This window comes from Acyrthosiphon pisum, chromosome X (genome assembly GCF_005508785.2).
Source record: "Acyrthosiphon pisum isolate AL4f chromosome X, pea_aphid_22Mar2018_4r6ur, whole genome shotgun sequence".
Taxonomy (NCBI): Eukaryota; Metazoa; Arthropoda; class Insecta; order Hemiptera; family Aphididae; genus Acyrthosiphon; species Acyrthosiphon pisum.
In genome coordinates this window covers 37,017,546-37,043,446 of record NC_042493.1, presented here as the reverse complement: position 1 = coordinate 37,043,446, position 25,901 = coordinate 37,017,546, and the positions used below count along the sequence as shown (strand labels likewise).

The 25,901-nt window shown below is 26.7% G+C and overlaps 1 protein-coding gene across 4 annotated transcripts; it reads left to right on the top strand.

Moving 5' to 3' along the window:
* The first annotated feature begins 3,427 nt into the window (after positions 1-3,427).
* LOC100167656 lies at positions 3,428-14,842 on the top strand. 4 transcript variants are annotated; one of them, XM_008191540.3, is made up of 12 exons: positions 3,428-3,580; positions 3,650-3,883; positions 4,105-4,345; positions 4,423-4,549; positions 4,609-4,761; positions 9,500-9,864; positions 9,927-10,058; positions 10,118-10,340; positions 10,409-10,633; positions 13,027-13,300; positions 13,744-13,891; positions 13,970-14,842. In XM_008191540.3, exons 3-12 carry the CDS (start codon positions 4,272-4,274, stop codon positions 14,019-14,021), a joined length of 1,773 nt encoding a protein of 590 aa, XP_008189762.1. In that variant the 5' UTR covers positions 3,428-3,580; positions 3,650-3,883; positions 4,105-4,271; the 3' UTR covers positions 14,022-14,842. The 4 variants fall into 4 exon arrangements, with proteins under 4 accessions (XP_008189762.1, XP_008189761.1, XP_001942643.1 ...); XM_008191539.3 differs by having other exon boundaries at positions 3,428-3,588; XM_001942608.5 differs by having other exon boundaries at positions 3,428-3,883.
* Positions 14,843-25,901: the final 11,059 nt, after the last annotated feature.

Genomic DNA, 25,901 nt, shown 5'->3' with positions numbered 1-25,901 from the left:
GATTATATATAGTATAATTATTTATACTATGTATAATCAATGATCTTACCTACCTACGATTCTTTAATAATGTAGTAATAATGTATCAAAGATTAAAAATAACTATTAAAAAATTAGCATTGCTCACACTTGTTTGATCATTAAAATATGAACTTTATTGAATATTTGTTTTGTATGACTGAATGTACGTGTGAATTAATGTATTGTTGAGCTATTGTATATAGGTAGTAAAAAAACAGGAAGCTATTAAAAATAAAACTATATACTTTCGTCTATTCATAAAATGTGATACACCATACATTATGTATAGTGTTAATAACAGTTATTATAATATATACAATGGGTACATTTTTTTACTTAATAATATATAGGTATCTTCTGTATAATAAACCGTAAAAACCCGGTAGGTATCTAATTCAATTGTTTAGATTATTTTTATTCACGATCTATATTATGTAAAGAGTAAACATTATTAAATACATAGGTAGGTAGTTTATGTTTGTATTTTATATAGAACCGATGTATTAATAGAGCTGGTATTTTCATGAATTGCCATTTTTTACTGATGTTTGAAAGCGTAGCTCTGTAAATGGAAAAAGTATATTTTAGGCGATCCTGACTATTTTAATGATATTTTTATGTTGCATATTTTACATATTTATTGTACAGGCATACCTAGGTAGGAACCAGATAGTGGTCAGATAGTGTCGTACGTGTTTTATATATTATTATGCAATTCTCGTTGTCCACCGATTTCATACCTCATACATTAAAGAGCCGATAACAATATTTCTATTTTACAGTGTTTAGTTTTTATTAGGTGTCTGAAAATAATTCACCATTGTAAAATGAAGAATAATTGTATGAAAATACATTTTTGCATTTTTTTAGGGCATTAATAAAATCCTAGCCTTAGTCCCTAATCGTGCTAATCATAAACGTCGAGAGTAGGAATCGATAGTTTGCGTAAATGTAAGATGCGGCCCGAGTGGCGAGTAGGTAGGTACTTTTAAAAAATACGTATATAGCGTCGGGTATATTTAAAATGTACGTGAATTGCGGCCTGGGATATTCCGATTTCCGGTTGGATGTACAATTTGTAGTCTAATAATGACATTCTATATTCTAAATAATTCTTCTATATCGAAGTAAAAGGGTGTACATTTCACCTTGGTCAAAATTGGTACAGGAAAATACAGTAGCTTTGCAGCCTGGGCTTAAGTAGGTACTTACCTAATGTTTACAAAAACAACTGCAATACTGATATAAGTAATTATTTTAAATTATTTTTTGAACTTTCTATTTTAAGTTTTGAAATGGTTGAAGATTATTTTGCATACCTACGATATAATGGCATTGGAACCACTCATTAATAGGATAATAATTTACTGACTACATAATATTTAAAATGTTGAAACTTATTTAACAATAAAGACGCTGAGTTTCCACCACAAATACTGAAATATGGGCTGAATTAGGATACTATACGATGTGCCATGTGCATAACAAATACAAGTGAATCATTTGATAAAAATTAAAAAGTTCATTCAATTCACCACACCCAAACATATTTAATTTCATCGAAATTTTAAAAATCACGCAATATGATACGTATATTACCTTGAGAAGTTAAGGAACGAAATACAAAAAAATGACTGATAAAAAATCATATTGATACCTAACTATACAAGCAAACAAAAAAAACCCACCGTAAGTGGATGTGTATCAGCTGTACAGTAGTTTACAAGTGGCCAGTGAATCACTGTATAATGAATTGTATTAAATTTTAATTCAATGATATAATATTATTATTTATTGTATACGAAAAACGATTCTGAAGTAGCTGGTTAATATAATTAATATAATAAAGTTACAATAAAATAACTAAAATCGTTATTCTTAGTTATTTAATATAATAATATGACGTATAAGTTCGTCCAAATTTGAACATAAAATAACTAGAAAAAAACTGTGTTTTTATATTTTTGAGATTTTTTGGTTATAGAATAACCTATCTACGTGAAACCTTGTTTTAAATGTTCAATCCTTAGCTATAAAAGTTAAACATTTTATAAACTTTTAATTTGATAAATATCGTCAAAATTTGAACTTAAATTTTTATAAAAAAAAACGAGACTGAATTTTTAATATTTTTCAACTGCTATTGTTACAATATATCAGGGGCTTTGTATTACATTTTCACTCATTTTTACCCAACAAATAATATTGTATTGACAATTGTAGAAAAAAAACTAAAAAAATTTAAAACTTACAATGTCCGTAAACCGCTCAAAAAGTATTTTTTCAATATTTTATGGTGTATAGAAAACCAAAATTCAGTGAAATTTTCATTTATTTATAGTTATTTGTTTTTGAATTATAAGAAAACAATAGTAAATCGCTACTTAAGAAATCGAGTGAATATCTAATGTTGTAAAAATATGAATTTCAAACGCTCATAAAAATGTAATTTGACTTTATTGTAGATATATATTTTTTTTTTTGATTAAGTTAGACAAACTTATAAGGAATCATGTATTACATTTTTAAAGCTTGGATTTTAAAAAAAAATGAAACTGAAAATGTTCCTAAATAGTTCAAGACAATTCAAAATATTTTGAAAATTTTATCGTGTATAGAATATCCGAATATAAACAACCAGTGAAAATTTCATATATGTACGTTTGTTTTAGAGTTACACCAAAAACCAAAATCGATTTTGCATAAAAATTCCCGTTTATCCTTAATTTGTATGTTGTTTTTCCTGACGCTTTTGAAAACTATTGAGAATTTTAAAATTTGTCCTTCTGAATGCACCAACTAGATTCACTTCCCCATTGAAAAAGATACTGTTGAAGAAAATCGAAGCAGTTTTACAGCCTCAAACGACGGTGACACAAAAAAAACAACACAATATTGATGTAAAAAATATTTAAAACTTTTTTTAAAAACATTGACATAAACATGATTAATGATTGTGAGTTGGAACTATAGGAAACCAAATAGTACCCCAAATATGACAGGTTCTCATCAAAAGAGACGTGGGTTGTGAATAATTGTGATAGATAATAACATATTATGAGTTATGACAGATGTACGTCGTGTACGGGCAATGGGCATTTTTCATTAGACACTAACCAGCTCTATCAGATAATAATAATATAAAAATAATAAAGTACAAAGTACAACCTTCAATAAGAAAATGTAATAACTAGTTAACTAGTTCAGTTAAAAAAATAAAATTAAACGTTAGTTTTTAATTAGTTTTTATTTTAAATAAAGGACTACGTTAATGCCGATATTTCGGAATATTATTTGGTTATTATCTGCGTTTGTAGAGGTAGCGAGGTTATCAGTTGTTTATCTGTAGATAACCGTGGTAGCCGGTAGCCGGTAGCAAACAACAACAAATTTTTACGACGACGCCGACCGCTGACGCCGCCTGCCGCCGCCACTAACCGTATTCCTACTTCCCAGTCCGTGAACTAAACATTCAAACATAATGGAATATAATTCAATCAATTACAATAGATATAATTTTTTTTAATTGTCTGATCAAAAATTCTAAACTTCAAAACGTGTAAATGCGTGAGACTATAACGATAGTAATGGAATCTAACCAAGAATAACAATGATTATTGTGTTCTAGTCTATCGCTATCATTTTTTAAAGTAGCTGCGAAGTATGTGCCGGCTATGAGATGCTGACTGTTTTCAATCCTCAAACGTGAATTAACATATCAATATTATATAAAATACTGAGATTCCATTCAAGAGCTTGTTACTAGAGGATAACATTAAGCCTTCTCGATCACAAACACGATCTCAATGTCGACCAATTTTTGACAAAATGGCAAACACAGTTATTTGAACACAGTAGTGATGTAAGTACTAAAGTAATTTGTTTACATATTTTGTAAATTTTTTCGAAACACCGCATGCCTTATTCTAATGATTTTTACTCATTATCCAAAATAAGATTTAATGTCTTATACGTACAGTTCTATTGCAAAGAATCTAAAAATTTGTTATAAAATACATGATGTCATAGTAGGTTTAATAAAATTATGAAATAATTTGATTTAATTCTAGTATCACTTTCTAGCTGTTAGAACAAAGCTCTACCACTTAGCATGATGGTATATGAAATCTGAACATTATTGATCTCGTGCTGAAATTGTGGTATCTTATTGCTACCTACTACAACTTTTTGGACTTGTTAATTTGTTCAATTACACGGCACATTCAAGAAACAAGAAATTGTTTCACATCATGTCGCCAGATGAAATGGATTCTGAAGTCAATTTTATGAAAACTTATAGCATAATGGAATGGGAAAAACTAACGTAATCATACATTTCTTAAACCAGTATTTTTTATTTTATTTATATTTAATTTGTTTTACTTGATTTTTACATTTAAGAAAGCTAAACAATGATCGTAAATCGCTTAATCAGAAAATTACGCTTGGGTTGGCCACCAGAGAGGAATTTTTGAAACAAATAAAAACTGAATTAAATATGCTCGATACATGTCAACTTAAAATTGAAGTAAGATTATAACAATTGATATTTATTATATTATTATTATTATCTATTTTATTTTATAGCAAGAACTGAAAGAAAACAACACAGAGTATCTTGACACTGAAATACTTACCATTTTATCAAATCGTATCAACGATATGTACACCACTATGTTTCATTTGTTTCCTGTTGTAAAGACTTCACTGTCAGAATATATTGAATTCTGTTCAAATAATGTAAGTGAACAAATTACAACATTCATGTAATGTTTTAGCTGGTGCAGGGGGAGTACGTGCAGTTTTTATTCTGACCATGCTGTATCGCATGCATTGCGTTGCCCGCATGCAGAAAAATACAAGCGATTTTGTCCACATGCATGCAAATCAACTAGAACACTGTCATAGTTTTAAATTTAAATATATCAGCTGTTTTTTAATTTTTACATTGACTAAGAATATTGGGAAATCTCCAAAGCCTACTTTATATAATAATTTTGGTGCCGCTCTTGTACACTGACTACCATCATGTTTCTGCTCTAGTATGCGGTCTACAGTACATAGTAGACTGCTTAGTATATTAGCATGTCAAAAAATTAATTAATGTAGTTTTGTCCATACTACAATTAAAAATATATAATCACGTCAAAAAAATAATGTAGTTTTTTTCTTAGTATAATTAAAAATATATAAAAATTAACAATTTTAATTAAGAATTAGTAATTTTATCTCTATAACTATTTTAAACAACTTTATAGTGGTAAATACCGTATACAATCATCAATCTTGCTTATATATACTATATATATATATATATTGTGAATTCCAAAAGTACTTTATATACTATACCAGTTAAATATCCATCAAGGCTGCCCATATGGGAAAGGGGGGCCATGCCCTATGTTATTTTAGTGGATATTAAGTTTTTAATAATTTTTTACGTATTATATAGCTACTTTTAACCACGATGTAGAGAAGATAAGGTGATACCACTTCTAAATATTCTAGGTGCCAATTTCGACGGCAGTCTGATAGTATCGCGGGAGCGCGGTAGGTAGCGACACTATTCACCTGAATGCCTGTTTTTCCTCTAAAATACATTGCATGTAAAATATGAGGAAGAGAGTCTTTTCTTTGTAAAATAATAAGTTTGTGAAGTTAAAACTTAACAAGTGTTGTATTATATACTTCAATGTGTTCGTTGAATAAGAACTATTTTCAGTAATTAAAATAAACGAGTAGCTACTCTTTACATTTTACTAACTTTTATATTTATGATTTATCAGTCAGTCAAGAGTCAAGACACATTTGGTTATATTATTCATTGTAGAATTTAGTGGTATAATATTAAAATACATAAATAACTAATTAAATAATAAATTAACATTTTTTTAGATGTTCCTTGAATAATTACTATTTTTAATAATTAAAATAATAAAAACCCATCAATTAAGTTAATATAAATAATTATCTAAAAATAAAAACATAATTAGTATGATAATATAGTGTTATAAAATTAAAATTAAAAATACAATTCCTTTTAATAGTCAGGTATTAGTATTAGGTATTACTTATTAGGTATAGTTATAATTTTATTGCTGGTATTTCAAGAATGAAATCAAAAATTAATGTGAGTTTTAGCCTTTTGAGTCGATAATAGTTTTTTGATTTTCTACTTCAGCATCTTTTCTGGTAGAAAAGTGAATTTAGTTGGTACTTTGGGGGTCAAAAGTAAAATAATCAAATAGTATTCGGAAGCATCGGGAAAACAAAAAATAAATTAAGGGAAAAATGAGGTTTTTACATAAAACTAGTTTTTGACAAATTAGATTTTAATTATTAGTAACTACTAATCCTAAAGATATGTATATCCACCATTTACACAATATGACGTTTTCACAGAATTTTTTTTTTTATTGATCCTTAAACTAGGCATCAGAATATTTATATTATCATTTTCGATGCACCATACAATTTTCAAAAACGTTTAACTCTTTTTGAGCGATTTATAGACAGCGTATAATTTGATTTTTTTATAAGTTTTTTAAAAAAAATGTTCGCTCTTTCAAAAAACTTGAAATTTAAGTGCAAGGTTGGTTCCTCATAAGTTGTTGGTGGAAATTAAGAAAAGAGTTGAGCGTAAATCCACAATATTTTTTTATGAACGTCTGAAGTAAGAATTTTCAAGAAATAATGAAAATTTGCAAATTATTTTAGTTAGAAAATCATACAAAAATTATTTATTTAAATAGAAATTTGAAAATTTAATACAAAATTCCTTAATTAGATTCCTCCGAGTTTTCCTACATTAAACAAAAATAAAGTACCGAAAAGCAGTGGTGATTTTGGGGGTGAGGCAAGTGAGGCGGTGCCTCACTTGTAATTTTCAGGAAAATAAAAAATATTTGTTTCTTTAAATTTTGTATTATTTTGAATTTTGAATTTTAATTTATATGATTCAGACATTAAATGATTTAGAATTTAAGTTTAATAAACAGCAATATTGAATATTATTTTTTTGTATAGAACTTGTATAGTTGTACCTACCAATGTGGGAATGGCTGCCCGTCACTGTAATGTAACTTATGAGCTATTTAATTGTAACTGGCTAATCTTTCCGCTCCATTTTGATAACCCGTAACATTTAAAGAATACATTAACATAATATTTGGTTCCTGTGTAAAGTAATAGTGTATTTACTATTTAATATTTTTCCGCCTCATGTAAAATTGCATGTCAAAACCACCACTGCCGAAAAGTCAAATTAAAGTTGTTTTTTTTGTATAAATATCAATAAAATTTTTATTGTATCAGCTTAAATGAAAGCCTATAAAATATAGCTAGTTATAATTATATTAAAATATATCGATAACTTATTGACAAATAAATAAACTATTAGTTGAATATTGTATTTATTTATTCAATTTAATGTTCAATAACTGCATATATACTTATTTAACATAATAACATAGTATAGATAATATAACAATAATTGGTTAATATAATATAATTGGTTTATATCTATAAAATAATAATATATTCCACCTATTATATATTCATATTATGAACATTATATTTACATTTTAAATACATCTTTAAATATATAATAACCCATTTACGCATTACAACTTGAAACAAAATAGGCCCCTGGGTGGTGTACTCTGTTTAGAGATTTCTGAACTCATGAATTGCTGTTCATTTTGGCATCCGTTTTTTTTATATTGCGAGATAGGGAAGTGGTATCACCTTATCTTTTCTACATTGTGCTTTTAACTTAGTCCCTCTTCCCTCTTAGGTTTATATTTTACGAGTGCCATTGCAGCATATAAAGATAGGTATGACAACAATTCAACATGTTATTCTGATTGTTGTCTCCCATACATACTATACAAAATGATAATTGTATTTTCATTAGATTAGAAACCTTATTTTTTTTCTGTAGGAAGTCTTATATCAATCATCTTGTATCCATCAATCATCGAATTTATTTATTTTGTATGGCTGGTATACAAATCAACACAGTTAAGGTCACAATATATATCAAATATAAATCATAACATGAGTACAAAATAAAAATAAAATAACTACAGTTAAAAATATAAATATAAAATGTAAATAATTAAATAAATAAATAATAAAAGTAGGGGCACGTGGTCATTGTTTACAGATAAAATCCATAGTCATAAGGCAATGTCTAGTTCTCGAATCCATTCTAATGCTTCATTATTTGCCGCATAAATTCCCTCAATGCCCCGATTGAACCTCCTTTTCAAGGCAATCTTCCACAATATGGTGTATTGTTTGGTTATCGTGACCGCAATCACACGTAGGGCTGTCCTTAAGACCCCATTTGAACATCATGGAGCTGCACCGGCCGTGACCAGTTCGGATTCTATTAAGTATGGACCATACATCTCGTGGTAAATCCATGCCTTCTACACCTTAATCATCGAATAATAAATAACAAAATACAATAAATAATATGCAATTCTTTTATTATCATTTTTCTTTCAATAATATTTTAAAATAATTATAATATTATTAGGTATTGAAATTTTATTGTTGATAATATATTTTCAAATTATATAGTTTAAATATTATGTTGAAAAGGTTTTGAATATTTATAAATTTAAATGGGCGTCACCCATTACAGTACAAATGTGCAAAATATGCATAGGACAAACCGCACACATATTAAAATACTGTATATTCCATTACCACACACAAATTTAGTTGTATATTTGTCACGTGACAAAAAAGGTCATAACTCGGAAATAACTATCGTTCTTTAAAACTGTTGGACACTTATTTATGCTGAAGAAATAATCTTTCAGTAGTACATATAACTGCAAAATTCTTTTGAAATGATAATCCAGTAATTTCTGGTCTTCAGTTCCAACTACCTCAATTTTATTTTTGATTTTCATAAATTCTTGATGTACTTTCTGAAACTGCACATTTTAATGTCATGAAGGTTCCCCAGGGGATAATGGGATAGGTGTATGAAAAACTCGACTGTCCCATTGAAAATGGGACGTATAATCACCCTATTGTATACATTTACTATATAGATGCTATTTTTAATTTTATGATATAACATTTTTGAATTTGAAATGTGTATCTTGAATTCATGAAATTTTAATTTAATTCTATGTAATAATTGTATGTATTATTTTTAATTTGTATTGGTTTTAATAAATTTGTGCAATATTGCACCTATAATTGTGTATAGAATTAGGCATATATTTTTATAAATGTGTACGATATCATAATATTTTTGTGTGTAGTATTGGGTTAGGCATTTTGTGTGGTATTGAGTCATGTTTGTGCGATAGTGGAAACCAACAATTTAAACAACCATTCAAATATGTATTAGCATATTTCCATTTTATTGTTGAATTAAAATTAAATAGTTAATGGTGAATTTGTTTATTCATTATGAAATATTTATTTAATAATATTAAACTTTTTATTTCAGATATTATTTATTACTAGATGTAGCATCATGTTGGATACACTCATGTTGAGATACCATAGTGACCCTGAAGTGTATTTAACTGCAGCAACGTACGCATTTGATGACCGAAATGATATTGAATCAGCTAGACGATATTTTGCGGAAGGATTAAAATATCACGAAAATTGTAAAAATTTATATGTAGAAGAGTTCTGGGTAGAAGTACAACATTTAGAAAAGACTGAAGGAGCCTCACTCCCAATTGCTATTGAAAAATATAGAAGCCTAATAAAACGTTTTGAAGGTGACATCGAATTTCATTTTATATTATTGGACAGAGCAATAAAATTAAGTGCAGTTAGAGAACTGCAATGCAATGTAGTCAGGTATTGATTAATTTTTAGTACAATTTAACATATATTTTTAAAAATATATTATTTTTATTTAGAGATATGGTTAAGAAGTATAGTCATAGTGAATTAATGTGGCAAAAATTAGCAAAAATTCATTTTGATGGTTTTATCTATCATAAGGAGACTGAGCAATTACACTATGATAAAAATTATATTAATGGTATTAGGTCAGTATCCAAGCAATAAAAAAATATATTTTTGTGATACTTACCTATTTGTTTTATAGAAACTGCATTAAAACCTATGAAGATGGATTAAAAGAAAATTTACCTCTACAAAATAAACATAAGTTATGGAACTTTTATATTGATCATGTTATAGAAATTCGAAAATCTTATCGCATGAAAAAAGAAACAATCAGAAATTTTATGAATGAAACAATGGAACGAGCCTTTCAAGAAGCTCATGATAATAAAGCATTATGTAAAGCTGAGCAATACATTTATTGGGTAAGTACATTTTTATAAAATACAATTTATTGTTTAATTTAAATAACAATTTATTTATTTTTATTCAGGCTGATAACACAATTCAAGATTATGATAAAATAATGAGAAATGCAGTTGAGGTGATAAAAGATGATGTTGACATCTGGGTTAATTTAATAACATGTTATTTGAACTATGACAGTCTTGATATGATTATTGAAGCTTTTCAAGAAGGTGTTCGGGCTTTACAAAGCAAATCACTGCCTTTGTGGAAAATTCTAATTTTTTACTTGGGGAACACTCACCCAAAATTGGTAATATAAGTGTTAATATTTTGATGATTTCTCAATGATAAACCTATTCAAAATTAGTTAATTGAAACTTACTACCAGGGCTCGGGACTTAAAGCATTACCTTATTTTTATGGATTGAATTAAAATATAGCAGAGTGCTATGGGAGTGCATGTTGTGTTACAACATGTTCAATTATGAAATTGAAAACTGCTTTTTTTTTTTTTGCTTTTTCTAAGAATTTTCAAAAAAATGCTTATTAACATTTCTTCTGGTTATTTTGCTTTTTTTGACCAGTTTTTCTACTGTTTTATGGTTTTATCCTGCAAAGTGGTTTTTGATAGAATTAAATTTAAATCATTCATGCGATAATGATGGTAAGATTTAATTAATAAATAAATTTTTTTTTTTTATAGCTCTTTGTAAATATCATTTACATTTGATTTTTCAGAAAATCCCTCGGAAATCCATAAACAATAATGCAAAATGTCACGAAAGTGAAGTTTGATTTTTTTGTAATATAAAGATTTATTTTGAATTTTTTGATTTTTTTAGTTAGAAACTTTTCTTGATCATTATTTTTAGCCCATTTATACAAATAATGTCTAGTACCTACTTTATCATGTAAAAAGAGAGTTTTTTTTTTTTTATTAAATATTTTTGCTTAAATTTAAGTTTTTTAAATGCTTATTTGAGTGCTTATAATGATGTTTTTAAACGCTTATTTTAATGATTTTAAGTATTACAAGTCCCAAGCCCTGGTTATTACAGTTCATACTTGATTTGTTTGACCATCGTGGTCATAACACATAATATTATATTACATGCTATTTACATTCCAACCCTAAATTAATTTGTATATAGGTAGTATGTATAGTATGTACCATATCATAGTTCTGTGACTCATTAATTTCTACTGGCTAGTGTATTTTTATTTTAAACTTACTATGTTGATAATAATATAACGTATAAATGCATTTTGACTATAATATTTATTAATATTTTAGTCACTTAATAACTGTAAATATCAGAATATTTAACTTTTTTTATGAATAAAATAAAAAAAAGTGAAGATCATAATATTTATTTATTTATTTTTATATAGTCAAAAATGTATGATTCATAGTATATTAATTATTTCAGTATAATAAACTGAAACAAAATATGTTAAAGTTAAAAAAACAGTATTAAATATAAATTTTTTACTTAATTTTAAAATATGTATTAATTCAGTATAAATATATTATCATTAATATAATTAATAATATGTAAGATAAATTAATAGTAAAAATAATCATATAATAACAACTTACTAACAAAAAAAGAAATAACAATGTTGATGGTTTTTATAATATGACATATTGAAAAACATTGTTTATATCCAATTCACAGTCCTTCCAGCTTTAAAATATAATAACTATTTTGGATATTAAAATTATGCAATAAAATCAGATTTTAAAAAATTAAGAATAATAACATAAGTTTGTAGCATTTTTAAAATTGTAAATACAAAGTTGATTAATACTTATAAATTTAATAAATATATAATACTTAATGAAGGACGAATTGGAATTTCAGACCGGCCCGGGAAAATAAGTTTTTATTTACATGTATTGTTGGGGGCTTCAGGGGCAAGTATAAAATACCAAAGGTGATAATTTTTTTTAGTCCTTTAAATGTTTAGTTTTATGGTGTGTTTGTTGTTTCTACCAAAATAATTATATTATAATATATTATTGAGGTTTGCACAAACAAATATAAGATAATATACAGATAACTAGTTGTTATTAGATGTAATTTTTAGTTCAAAATCACATTGCCTACTTGAAATACATAGTATGTAGGTACTATTTGAAAAATATTACAATATGACTATTTACTTATATAATAAAACATATCTTACCAGTAGAAATAGAAAATATTATAATACATTAGTTTAAAAGAAACTGATTAACACCTTAATCATAAAATCAACCTTTAACAGCTTTAACTAGTTACACAGTGACATCACAGACAGTCAACTAGTTAGTACATGGCCAATCAGGGATTTCCTGATGGCCCAATCCATCCCGGTATTTAGTTCTTAATGAATTAACTTTTTATTTTCCTAGTTATTGCTGGCATTTTGTTTTGATATCCTCGTAAAATATATTTTATGATTTAAAATGTTTATACAGTTAAATCTTTACATTTAAACACATTTCAGTGACATTTAGCTAAATTATTTATTTCCCAATAATTCCTTGCAGTACATTTTTTAATTTTTACTCTTCCAATATCAAAAATATCAGCTGACAGCAGACCCACTCAATACTTATCTATAAGTGTTTGATTTTTATGTAGATATTAAATTATTAAATTATTTTCTCTCTGTAAAATATATAGTTGTTTTATAACAGTATTTATTTCTATTTAGCTCCAACAATTATATCATGAAGGATCGCATTTTCCATTTCCGGAAATCAATTTTATAATCAGGCCTGAATATTTAGCATGGAACGTTGTTCACAATGGAATACTATCAACTCGTGAATTGTTTACTAAACTCAGAGCCATAAAACCAGAATGTAAACAGTTGTATATGTCCATGATCACATTTGAACAAAATCAGAACTCAGGAATTACCAAATTAAAAACTATTAGAAAATTATATAACGATGTATGCAATACTTTTGGCGACACAGACATTGGTGAGTATCAAATAATCGGCTTACTGCCAAAACTCATTAACGGCAAAATTTTAATATTTTTTTGAAGCGCCACTTAGTATAAATGTCAGCTCTATAATTTGTGTAGAGGCACTAAATATTAACATCTCTATAAACCCATGTTTTTTTTTAGCTTTTTCAATATTCATTATTGTATTGTTTTATTGTAAGATATAACAATTCATTAAACAGTTAATGTGATTGATAAGTGTTATAGGTTTATGTGAAATAAAATAATAAAAAAATTATATTACGCTTTTGTATCATAGGAAAAAATATGTACATAATCCTAGAGAAACTTTTCAATAATTAAAAATGCCCTTTACCAACAATTTAATTTTTACCGATAATGAGATTTGGCGAGAGGCTGATGAAATTTTCCTACAATATAATTGAAGCTAATTTTAAATTGGTTACATATACAGAAGTATGGTCCGAGTGCATCCGTTTTGAATGCATACATGGTTCTAGTAATTTAGTGAAAGAAATTTTTAAGGCATCTATGCGGTGCTTGGTAAAAGATTTAAGGAGTACTATGACAGAAGAGTTTGAAAAACTTAAGAAGGAATTCTTGTATGTATTATTTATTTAATTGTTATAACACATAAAATGCAAATTCAATTTTCTGATTTTTTTTTTTTTGTTTTTAAGGGAGTATGATCCGAAAGATGAAGGAGTTATTGTCATTAATGATGATGAATAATTTTATAGTTAGGGAAAAAATGACAGGGTATGTGCGTGTTTTTATATTTATGTTCTTAAGCTACTATTCTGTGCACATAATTTTTTTTTATACCTGATATATTTTATTATATTAATGTATCTTTATTATTTACAATTATTTTTTTATTTTGTTTATTTTTTAAATAGCCTAAGCATAAAACAACAAAATTTTAAATTTTTGTTAATTATTAATTATTAACTCTAAAATTCATTGTTTAGCCAACAACGTATTTTTAATGGTATAAAAATATTTTTATGAAGTAGCAAACAATCAAAATAATGCAAAAATGAAACAATTAGATTAGATGTATGTTTATATTTTATACTTAAAGCAAATCATATTTTGAAATTAAATTTTTTCTTTATTTAATAAATATCATTTCACTTGACCTTTAAAAGAAATGAACTGATATCAGCAAGAGAGAATCAGGATTTAACATTGTTAGAAAAAAATAGTTGAACTTTATTTTCATATGCACAGGCTAACTGTTTCTAACAATGTTGGTATTTAGTAACCTGTATTGGGCAGAGTCCGACTGGGTACTGTACGCCTTACCAGTGAATTACTTACAAAAGACTTTAACAACAACCATAATCAATAGTTATTCATTTCAATTTTATGATTTGTTTGTTTTTGACAAAAAAAGACACTTTGTTTTTATTAATGTCTGATAAAAAAAAAAATGTAGTTTTGAATATATTATAATATGCCAGTACCAAATCATTTCAGATTCCAATAGGTACTAATACTATTAACAGTTGTATACAAATATAATGAAATACCTACCATGTCTGTATCAATTATCGTAATACTTTATAAATTACTATTTTGGGATAGTTTTCCACACATAAAAAATTATTGTTTTATAGTTTAAATATTTTCTAAATATGAGTTTATTTTATAATAGAACAAAATGAGCTGATAACATAAACGTCAAACACATATTTTGTTCCCACAAGATCCCATCAAATAGGCACTAGTATGCTGCACTACTTTATAATGTACTTTAAATCATTAGTTCATATTATTATGTTTTTAAAATTATATATATATTTCCATTTATAATGAAGGGCCTCATCCCATACAGTTAGACAGACACGGAGCCTCACTAGCTATAGCTAGAGTATAGTTAGTCCTATCCTAGCAGCAAGGGATAGTAGACGTGTTCATATATTCTTAGACGTAGCGTTATGAATTTATGTAGGGGGGCTTTAGCCTATTATGTTTCTGGTAAACAACATTTATTCTAAACATTTTAACTAAAAAAACAATTTACATAATGGGGCTGCTAAACAAAATTCCAAGGGGCTGTAGACCCCCCCCCCACCATTTTACGCCTAGGTACGATGGGTGTGTGTGATTTATATTCTGATCACTCTGCCGCACTACGATGCAACGAAATACATGCAGTTTTTTTTGTTTTGACCTATTCGTGTAGGTCGTAGAAAACTGCGTTAGAGTAGGTATAAACAAATTTTATTCAGTATATTCTTCTAAATTTGATAAGAGGTCAATTCACTTTAATTGTGAAACGGAGACCACACATGCTGTCAGTTTATTTATGAAACCATACGTCGGCCTAAATCGCAAAAGGCGTATGTCCAAAATTACAAATTTTTCAGGAGGACATAAACGCTTCGAACATATTTTGTCGGTCTAATTCCATAATTAAACCTAACCATACCACGGTATAGAAGATAACAAGTAGGGAAAGCAAGCTTTATCACAGAATACAACTATTTTATCAGGAATCGGAGCTGGCAGACCACAGTTTTGATAATTTCAAAATAAATAATTGGCGGGTAAACTAAAAAATGTAATATTATTATACACCGTAGGTATAGAAGATCTGAAGATGATTTATCACCTAGTAACATCGAAATTAAAAATTCTATTTATAAATAATGTACCTAATGTTATGAGGGAATGATGATAAATGATAATGTATATTGTATACAATATAGTATTAATAACAAAACAAAATAATATTAAAAAAACAGTATAAATATTTTATTGATTAATTTAATAATTAAATATTATAAATTAAATAATAATAATAATTAAATATTAAATATTTGAATAATTCAAAATATGTCCACATACAAAGGAAACGTGTGTGCTGTTAATAGCTGCAAGAGATGGTCACCATGTTTTGGGTATAGTTTTTTTAGATTTCCTAAGGATCCTGAGCGGTGAGTTATCAAGTATTTACACAATTATTATACATAACTTTAAATTTATATGCACAAGAAGAATAAGTCAAGATTGTTTAGAAAATTTTTTTGGATCGGTGAGAAAACAATCTGGAGACTGCATAACACCTACACCAATTCAATTTACTAGAGCCTTTAAAAAGTTATTTACCTGTTGTTTTGTTGTTCATAGTGGTGCTGATGATTTTTCTATTATTTTAGCCCAATTAAAATATGTAAATAATGTTAGTGTGAATAATGATTTGGACAACAATACTAGACCATCTAACACTGATATTTCAATTTCACAGAATGATTTAGATTTTAGGGGAGGTTCATTATCTTTAGTCAGTAAAAATATAATAAAATATAAATGTGGTTTTTTAATAAAGAAGTGTCTGACTAAACATACCTGTGAAGTGTGTGAAAATTATAGTATGGCCCATCAAGCGTTGGATGAAAATAACTTATACTGCTACTTTAAGGCATATCAAACTGACAAATCTCTGTTTGGTAGTTTGAGGATGCCAAATGATGATTTTTTTTATATTTATTTGTAAACTTGAAATTTTATTTCAAGAAAATTTTTCTGGACAAAATATTAAACTCTTTTATAGAACTTTTTAAAACTGAACATTTAAATCATCCATGTGAAAACTTTCCTATCATCTATTTATTAAAACTTTTTACAAGAATGTCAATTTATTATGCAATTAAAACTATTAATCAAAATTTAAAAAATCCTACTAATAAAAGAAAACTAATAATACGGAAACATTAAAATAGTTTATGTACACAAATAATATTTTAATGTTTCCATATTATTAGTTTTCTTTTATTAGTAGGATTTTTTAAAGAAATTTGAATAAATATATTACCTAATTGTAAAAATATTGAATTGTTTTTAGTTACTTCATTTTCTGTCATACCTATATTATAAGTTTTGTTATTAATTTAATATTAATTATTAACACAATTTGAAGTTATAAATTTCATCTAAATTATGAAATAAATCATATTATAATCATAGCTAAAAGTGGTAATTGATGCAGTGATAACAGATACGGTCTGCCAGCAGAAATGATAAGATAAAAAAGTAAGGATCCAGTGAACAATGGAATTTGTAGTAGCTTTCCCTACTTGTTATCTTCTATACCGTGACCATACGCCGCTTCCAACACACTCTTCCACCTTTCCATATCTAACGCCACTTCCATGTCCGGCACTAGATTAATTTACTTCAGGGTTTTCTTAACTGTATCGAACCATCTCTGCCGAGGTTTGCCTCTTGATATTTTTCCCGTTAGATTGTTTTCTGTAACTTTCTTAATGAGTGATCCCTCAGCTCGCCAAACGTGTCTCGCCCACATCAGCCTTTTCCTGGCTAAGAAATGTCGTAGACTTGGCTTATTGTACAGTTGTTGCAGAAAACAACTAAGTTATAATATAATTTTCACATTATCTGGACTTACAATCAATATATTTCTTGATTCGTATGATTAAATTGATTCGAAATGCATTTGGTGAGCTAAATATATTAATTGATGATACCGGAGAGAAAACGTATTTAAATTACATAAAAAAAATTTATATACTGAATTATCTACTCAAAATAAAGTAACATGATACATGCATTTAGTGTATATAGATACAAGATACATCGTTGATGCAGAAAAGATACAAGTATTAAAGATATGTGATACTTTTATATTTCTAAATTAATTTTATTAACTAATATATTTTATAATTATTTTACTGACAGTTGACACAGACACAGTCTCACAGAAGACAGAACAACAAAATTTTTACAACGATGCGAATAGTACACTGTAATTCCTTATCTGTACTTTTAATTTAATTTTTATATTATGTGAAAGACCATGGTAGTTGATTTATATTTTATGAGAACGAACATTTTAGTTTAGTGCTTATGTATGACTGTAGATAGATATTATAGATAACTAGTAATTTAATTTAATGTTTTTAAAATTATCTTACAAGTTATAGCATTATATGGTAAATTTCTTCATTATTGATCATTTCGGCTCAATTTCGCCAGGACAATTTTTCGTAAAAACCTAATCCATGACGAAATTATATACAATACAATATTAATAATAGACACACATAAAAAATTACCACTATTGTTACATTTATTTGAGTTTTGAGTGTCCTGCAAATCGAATTCAATTTTCTTGGTACTAATGTACTATTATTCAGTACAAATGTTTATAATAATAGTATCTTGTATCTTTTTGGCAAAAAATGTACATACAATTGTATATTTGATACTGCTAACCCTGCTTATGGTGCAGACTGACCAGGTATATCAAATTGTACACCAGCGCCATTTTAACATATTCAAAACCCTTGAAATGTCATTAGAACATTTAAATCGTTAGGATTTACCGATTCAGACATTTGTATACGTTGATTCTAAAGCGCACCTGCAGGATAAAATCCCACGAGGGGCTAAGACTTACAATATAATTATACCAGCTAAAAAAATAATAGTAGAATAATAGTAATAGGTACTCAGTAATAGTAATATTTAAGACGACGTTTCACCCGCATTTCTTGTCTCCGTCTTATGCGCGTACTGCATAGCAAAAACTGTTTTGCGCTGGAAAGATAACCGAGAAGGCTTTAGTCGTAACTAAGAAACGAACTTTGCACAGCATAAAAAGGAAAACTTTGGTTGTGCATTATCCTTTTTATTTTTTCGTTATCGGAACTTCAAAAAAAGTTATTTAAGTTTAAAAACTACAAATAATAATGGATTTTGAAACAATAAGAACTTTTTTTGTATAAGTGATATAAAAAAAACAAAAACGATATTGCACAGCCAGAGTTCTCTTTATATGTGGTGAAAATGTTGTTTCTTAGTCATGACTGTAGCCTTCTTGGTTCTTTCCCGCGCAAAACAGTTTTTGGTATGCCGTACGTGTGTAAGACCGAAACAACAAATGCGAGTGAAACGTCCTCTTAATAATTAATATTGTATTTATTATGGCTGCTTGCCAAAACACATAAAAGGCAAAAATTTTGATTTTTTTTAAGAGCTATCTAGTGTATTCAATTGAGCTCTATAATTTGTGTAGAGGCACTAAACATCAAAATATCCATAAAAACATTGTTTTCTTCAGATTTTTCAATACCCACCTATCTATTCATTATTATTATATTGTTTTAGAGTAAGATGTTGAAACGATACGTCGTACACTCAGTGTGATAACGCTTCGTTTAAATATAACTTGCGAGTTTAAAGCATATTATGTTAGTATGTGTAGTCAGTCCTGTAAAGTATTTAAGTAAAAGTATTTGAGTAAAAGTATTCAAATACTTTTTTAAGTATTGAATAACTTTTTAAATACTTTCAGCATGAAGTATTTTTAATGGTATTTTAAATACTTTTTTTTGTATTAAATACTTTTTGGTATTGAATACTTTGTTTTTTTATATCGAACATTTTATTTTTATTCGAAATAATTGGTTGGAAAAATATTATTGTCAACTACAATAATAGAATAATAGTTTTATTTAATATTCTGTATTTCTGTGTTAGCCGAAGCCCGAAGATTTGTAAAAACCAGATTTGTAAAAAAAGTTATTGAATAACAATATTCCCTTTAAAACTATTAGATTACCTACTACCTATGTGTTTATATTACAATAATTAGAAACCCACTTTAAAAACCAAAAGTATTTGAGTAGTATTTGAAATACTATACAATTAAAGTATTTGAGTAGTATCTTAAATACTTAAAAAAAAAATGTATTTGAGTATTTACTCAAGTACTTTTTAAAAGTATTCTTTACAGGACTGTGTGTAGTTGGTAATTTGCCGATAAGTTCGGATTGCCCGAGGTAACTTTGAGGTGTGTCCCTTCTTGCCTACTCGCTAGTTGTCACGGCGTATGATTTATTGATTTATATGTGTGCGTGCTGTTAATACCTAATGCTCTATAAAGAGCCTTTTATGGTAGTTGGGGTTGCTCATTTACAATGTGAGAATTCATTAAACCGTTAGCGTGATAGGTTTATGTGATATAAAACAACAAAAGGATAATAATAATACACAATATTATACAATATTCCTATCTTTATTAAAAATTAGTAAATACATTTAAACATTATTAAATATTAAATAAAAATTGAACTCGTCTTGGTTGCATACAAAATAATTGTGTAACATCAACAATACATTTGTCAGTTGTCTTTTTAATTTTTAACAATGTCTATGAATAGGTATATAATATAGCTCATCCATTTAATCTATCTTCAGAGATTGTATTACGGATTCATGTTTTTAACCTTTTTAATGAACTGTAAAATAATAATATAATAATTTAAAGATGAATATTTACATATTATAATAAATAATATTTTTTAACCTAAAAAGTAAAAAGTAATTTAGATTTGAAATTAATTACCTTCATTATTTATAGAAGATCTCTAAAGTTAAAACAATGAAACTAATTTGTCAACTTTAATGGATTTTTTTATGAATACAAAGCAGGTGCGGATCCAAGAATGTTTTTTTGGGTGGGCCAATAAATATAATTAATTTTAAATTAAGTATACCTAGAATAATTTTTATTTATTTATTTTAAATAATTCATTATATTTAGTTATTAATATTGATAATTGATAATTGATATAGTTAAAAATATTATCTTCTAAATTTATCACATGCAAATGCATTCAAATTTCGGCTGGATTTTCAATAGTTTTTCACTTTTTTCTTTCTAGATTAGGTTGTGTTGTCGGGGTCTCAGAGCTAGGTTATGTAATCGTTTTCAGGTCATAGTTGATCTGTTATAGGTTTTTATTCTACTCGTTGTTAAAAAAACTTATTTTAGTTTTAGCACTTGATTACTTGAAACTGGAATAATTAATACTCGTCTATAAATTTCTTCTAGCTCTGAGAACGATGATCTAATGTTTTTAATCAAGATGTATACTTCCATGGAGTTTGATTCTGAAAGTTGAAACAAACATTTTTTTCCCTAAATCGCATTGATTTTTTAACTTCTTAAAAAATTGGTTGTCCGTAGAAGTTCCTGGTAATTTCATGAATGTATTTAAGTAAGTCTAAAAATATTTTTAAGTTTGGATTAAGCACTGCTTCAATTAGATATGTTTGTTTAAATCTTCGATTCATTCCGATAAGGATATTTACAATTATTTAAAGGAATTAAATTCTTATTTTTATTTTGCGATAAAAAATGTCGTGATTTTGACCTAAAGAATTTGTCACATAATAATAGATTGGTAAGTTCTGACGAAAAATGTTTTCTATTTTTTTTCCGTATAACTAGAGCGTCAATTTCACTGTTTATTTCATCTACAAAGCTTCATTCAATTATTTCAATTAGAAAATGATATGTATGAATTCTTATAATTATTATTTTATTGATAAATTGCTATATGAGGTGTAGTATAAGACACTATAAGTATAACTACATAATATAATATATTAGTCATATTACCGGATATTTTGATAAGCCTCGTACCTACTGTGTGAAAATAAAATGCGTGGGCGATAAATACACACGTAGGTATGTTTATCTGCATATGTCGGGAGTCAGGAGTTCAACTGCACAAACTGAATTGATTAACATTAAACAAAAATAATAAATGTAAGCCTATATCTAAATAATGTACCTATAATTAAAAAACATGGAAAGTACATATTAGGTACATGCAAAATGCATATGCCATATTGTAAAAAATTTGTTTAATTATTATTTATTTGTTATAAGCCTATTATCTGGTAATAATTATGATTCAAATAAATTATAGATAAGTTGCTGACTGTAATTTATTATGCAATTAAATAAAAGAGTAGACACCTAACTGTCATGGATATGCATAGGTGCTCGTAGACATTTGTCTAGGGTGGAAAGAGGAAGTTTGTTTATACATAATAATACATAAAATATAATGTATTTTGTTAACTTGTTATAACAGGATTTTTTTATAAAGGTGACATTTTTAATTTCAATCATACTATACTCAATTTAAAATTAATTTCCAAAAATCTGGGGGTTAGTCCCGGGCACATAGATCCTATGTGGATGTGATACATTTGAACTCAATGATAAATTATTGAGATGGTGCGTGTTAAATTAATTAAAACGTACACGGTAGAGTCTAGGAGGTGGATATCAAGTTTGAAAGGAGCCAGAGCTAGATATTGTTATAGCCAATAGCGCGAGTGTATGATTGGCAATTTAATAGGTTTGTTTTCGAATTATTTTGACAACGCTCCTTCATAATCAAAAACAGATATTTAGACAGTTTAATTAAAAGAATAATTAAACTGTCAAACTGAAGGTACGTACATTGTACGCAATTTCTGGAATAATAATAATAGTCTTGTTGTTGTTATATCAGAAGAAGATATTTATGATATTTAAAATATAGAAAAATAACTCCGTCTGTTTACTACACTTATTTAACTATTATAATTTATATTATATTCATATATTATTATTATTATTATTGTGTTAAGACGTAAATAGTATAGAACTGATGCACTGTGTTAATATGTTCTTGTTATAAAATATCAGCATATAATTAGCCTAAATATTTTGTACAGGAAATAATAAAAAACGAAATGACTTATGGAAAACATTCAGTATAATTAAAAAAATGTTAATTACCTGCAAAAATATAACTAAAAGAAAGATTGTTATTTCTCTTTAAAAAATTATATTATTTTGTCAAACTTTAAACTTCAGAGTTCAGATGTCTATAAAAAAATTCTGCCTACATATTTTTGATATTTTTAATTTGCTATAGGTAGGCACAACTTAATCTTTTTGACATACAAAGATTGTACCAAGATTAATCAAAAATAAAATATAATGAATGTCTAAATATTCAAATATTTAAATACTTTGCAAGTATATGATATGGGAATTAAACGCAGATTATCAATACATAATACAATATTTAATGCATAATACCTACCTATGTAAATGTAAAATATTAATTTGGAATTTATTAACCTTATTGCTATAATGCAATGATATTAACAGACGTACAATGGAGAAATACTGGTTTTTGATTTTTAGGAGGAATGTGGTATGTGGTACCTGCCGTTATATATTTATAACAAATTACTGAAGGTAGGTAAATAATGGGTGGTTCCATTTTCTTCCAAATTATTTTAAACTGTAATTTTGTCTATTTTCCTCCAATATTTTAGCTAGTGTTATAGTATTGCGTTCCGTATCATAAAGATAGAGTAAGCCTAGAATCCAGGGCTTGCAAACGTTATACTAACGTTATATTTGACAAAAAACTATTGAAATTTGTAAACATAATTATAACGAAACGATAATCAAAAATAATTAGGTAAATACCGCAAAATACTATTAACAAAATATATTATATATCATTAAACAAAACATAACGCAAAACGTAATTTATAAAATATCATTAAACGAATAATAGGACCATTACCTACCGGAATTAGTTATTATTTTTAAATTTTATAGGTATTAACGCCATTTTAAATAACGATAAACACAACACTTGGATAACGTTTTAATTTTGTATAACGATAAACACGAAACTTGCGTAACGTTTTAATTGTAAATAATATAATACAGAATTTTTTTCAAATGCAAGCCCTGCTAGGATTACATTTTCGGTTAATACATTCTGGTATCGGCTATATCTATATCAGCTATCGATAAAGCCTGATAAAGAATATTTTTATTTATTTGATATACCTACATAATTTATTTATATTAACTATTTTATTATTTTATTTTTAATTTTTTTGGAGGAAAATGGCTACGGCCTAAATAATAATATTATATAATGCAATAATATTGGAATTCACAAAATTAAGTTTTAATGAAATTTTCAAAATTAAAAATTAATTTGTTTTGAGGTATATTTCGTAAGGTATATTATTTTAATAATTCAAAATAAATAGGTACCTAGGTACTTCACAAAGCTCGTCTAAAAAAATTAACAATAGATATAAGAACTGAAGTATTTCGATAATCAATTAATCAATGTTAAAATATTTTAGATAAAACTATAATTTATAATTTTATTATTATTACACAGGTTATTTAGGCCTATTCATTAAAAAAATAGTTTTTACACATTTAATAAATAGTTCATTGTTTCTTCAAAATACTAAATTAGGTTTAGGTACTTAACTTATTAATAATTACTTATATTATAACTCCAGATTTAGAATTTTGTGGGTGCAGGGCCCTTGAATCTAATATATTTTTTCTTCTTTATCCCCTCGACTTTTCTTCATGCTACAATAAAACATTTAAAAGTCACATCTTCACATTGATAATTTATGAATAAATAAAATAATTGGTTTTCCATCTATTACAATATAATAATAACAAACACATACTGACATACATCATATTACCTATATTAAAAGAGAGATGATATTAAATAATATTTAATTTTACTTAAATTTTAAACTCAAATATACTAACAAAACGTCAATAATATATTAATAACTAACGTTAGCCAGTTAGCACCTACGGTTAAATATTTCCGCCTTGATAAGACAGCTAATAATTTCCTTAAAGACATTCTCCTTATTTGAAGTTTGGTAAAAGCCATTGCTATAAAATTGTAAATGTCCGCAGCCGTTGAGTGAGTAGGTATGTTAGACACCACAGACAAGAATACTAGACAGTGTGACACAAGTGACACCACGATAGAAATAATTATTTGTATTATGAATTACGATTTATAAACAACACGAGTACAGTAGTACACTACTGACTAGAACGAATAAAACGCGAACATCCAATCCCAGGCCACAACAGCCGTAAAATGAAAAGACATAGCTTTTCTATAGATGATAACATTTTCAAAATATTCTAACTCGTATTAAGCTATTTATCGACACTTTCAATTTTCAATTTTTTTCAATTTTTTTATTCATGTCAATACATTTTTTTTTTATTTGGGGTCAAAATGTTTGAACATTTAATACAAGGTTCCTCATCAGTTGTTATAATAAAAGTTAAAAAACATTAAAAATACATAGGCACAATTCTTATTCACAAGTATTTAAAGTTCAATTTTTAATAAATATGTATCAAATTGAAAATTTGCAAACTATTTAGTAGTTAAAAATTTATAAAATGTTCAATTTTTATAAAAAAAAATTAAAATTAAAAAATTTAAAATTTGAAACAAGATTTTACCTAAGTAGATCATACTGTAACCAATAAATATAATAAATATATACACACAGTATTTTTATAGACATTTTCAGTCAAATTTTATCAATATTAAATATTTAACCACAGAATACCGATTTTAATTGTTTTGTTTTAAATTAAAAATATTATTCCTGGGTAGGTAACTGGTAAGTACTTGAAACTTTAAAGTATGTTATTATATTTTACACACACAATGATCTTTTTAAGTGCAATATTTTCGACAACAATTAATTTAACCTACTGTAGTATCTAAGTAATTACAAAAAAGTAAAAACAATAATAAAATGTGGGGAAGGGAGTAACACTCTGCCGTAGGTGTACATTAGGTATTTATAGTCACTATAATGGATGTGTTAAATTCTAATTCAATGATATAAAATCATTGAATACGAAAAACGATTTTAAACGAAGATGGCCTGTCAGCCTATAATATTACTAAG

Coding starts and splice junctions, on each gene's coding strand:
- LOC100167656 (XM_008191540.3), top strand. CDS start 4,272: ATGTCGCCAGATGAAATGGATTCTGAAGTCAATTTTATGAAAACTTAT. Junction 4,762..9,499: donor TTGAATTCTGTTCAAATAAT/GTAAGTGAACAA, acceptor TTTTTATTTCAG/ATATTATTTATTACTAGATG. Junction 10,634..13,026: donor GGAACACTCACCCAAAATTG/GTAATATAAGTG, acceptor ATTTCTATTTAG/CTCCAACAATTATATCATGA.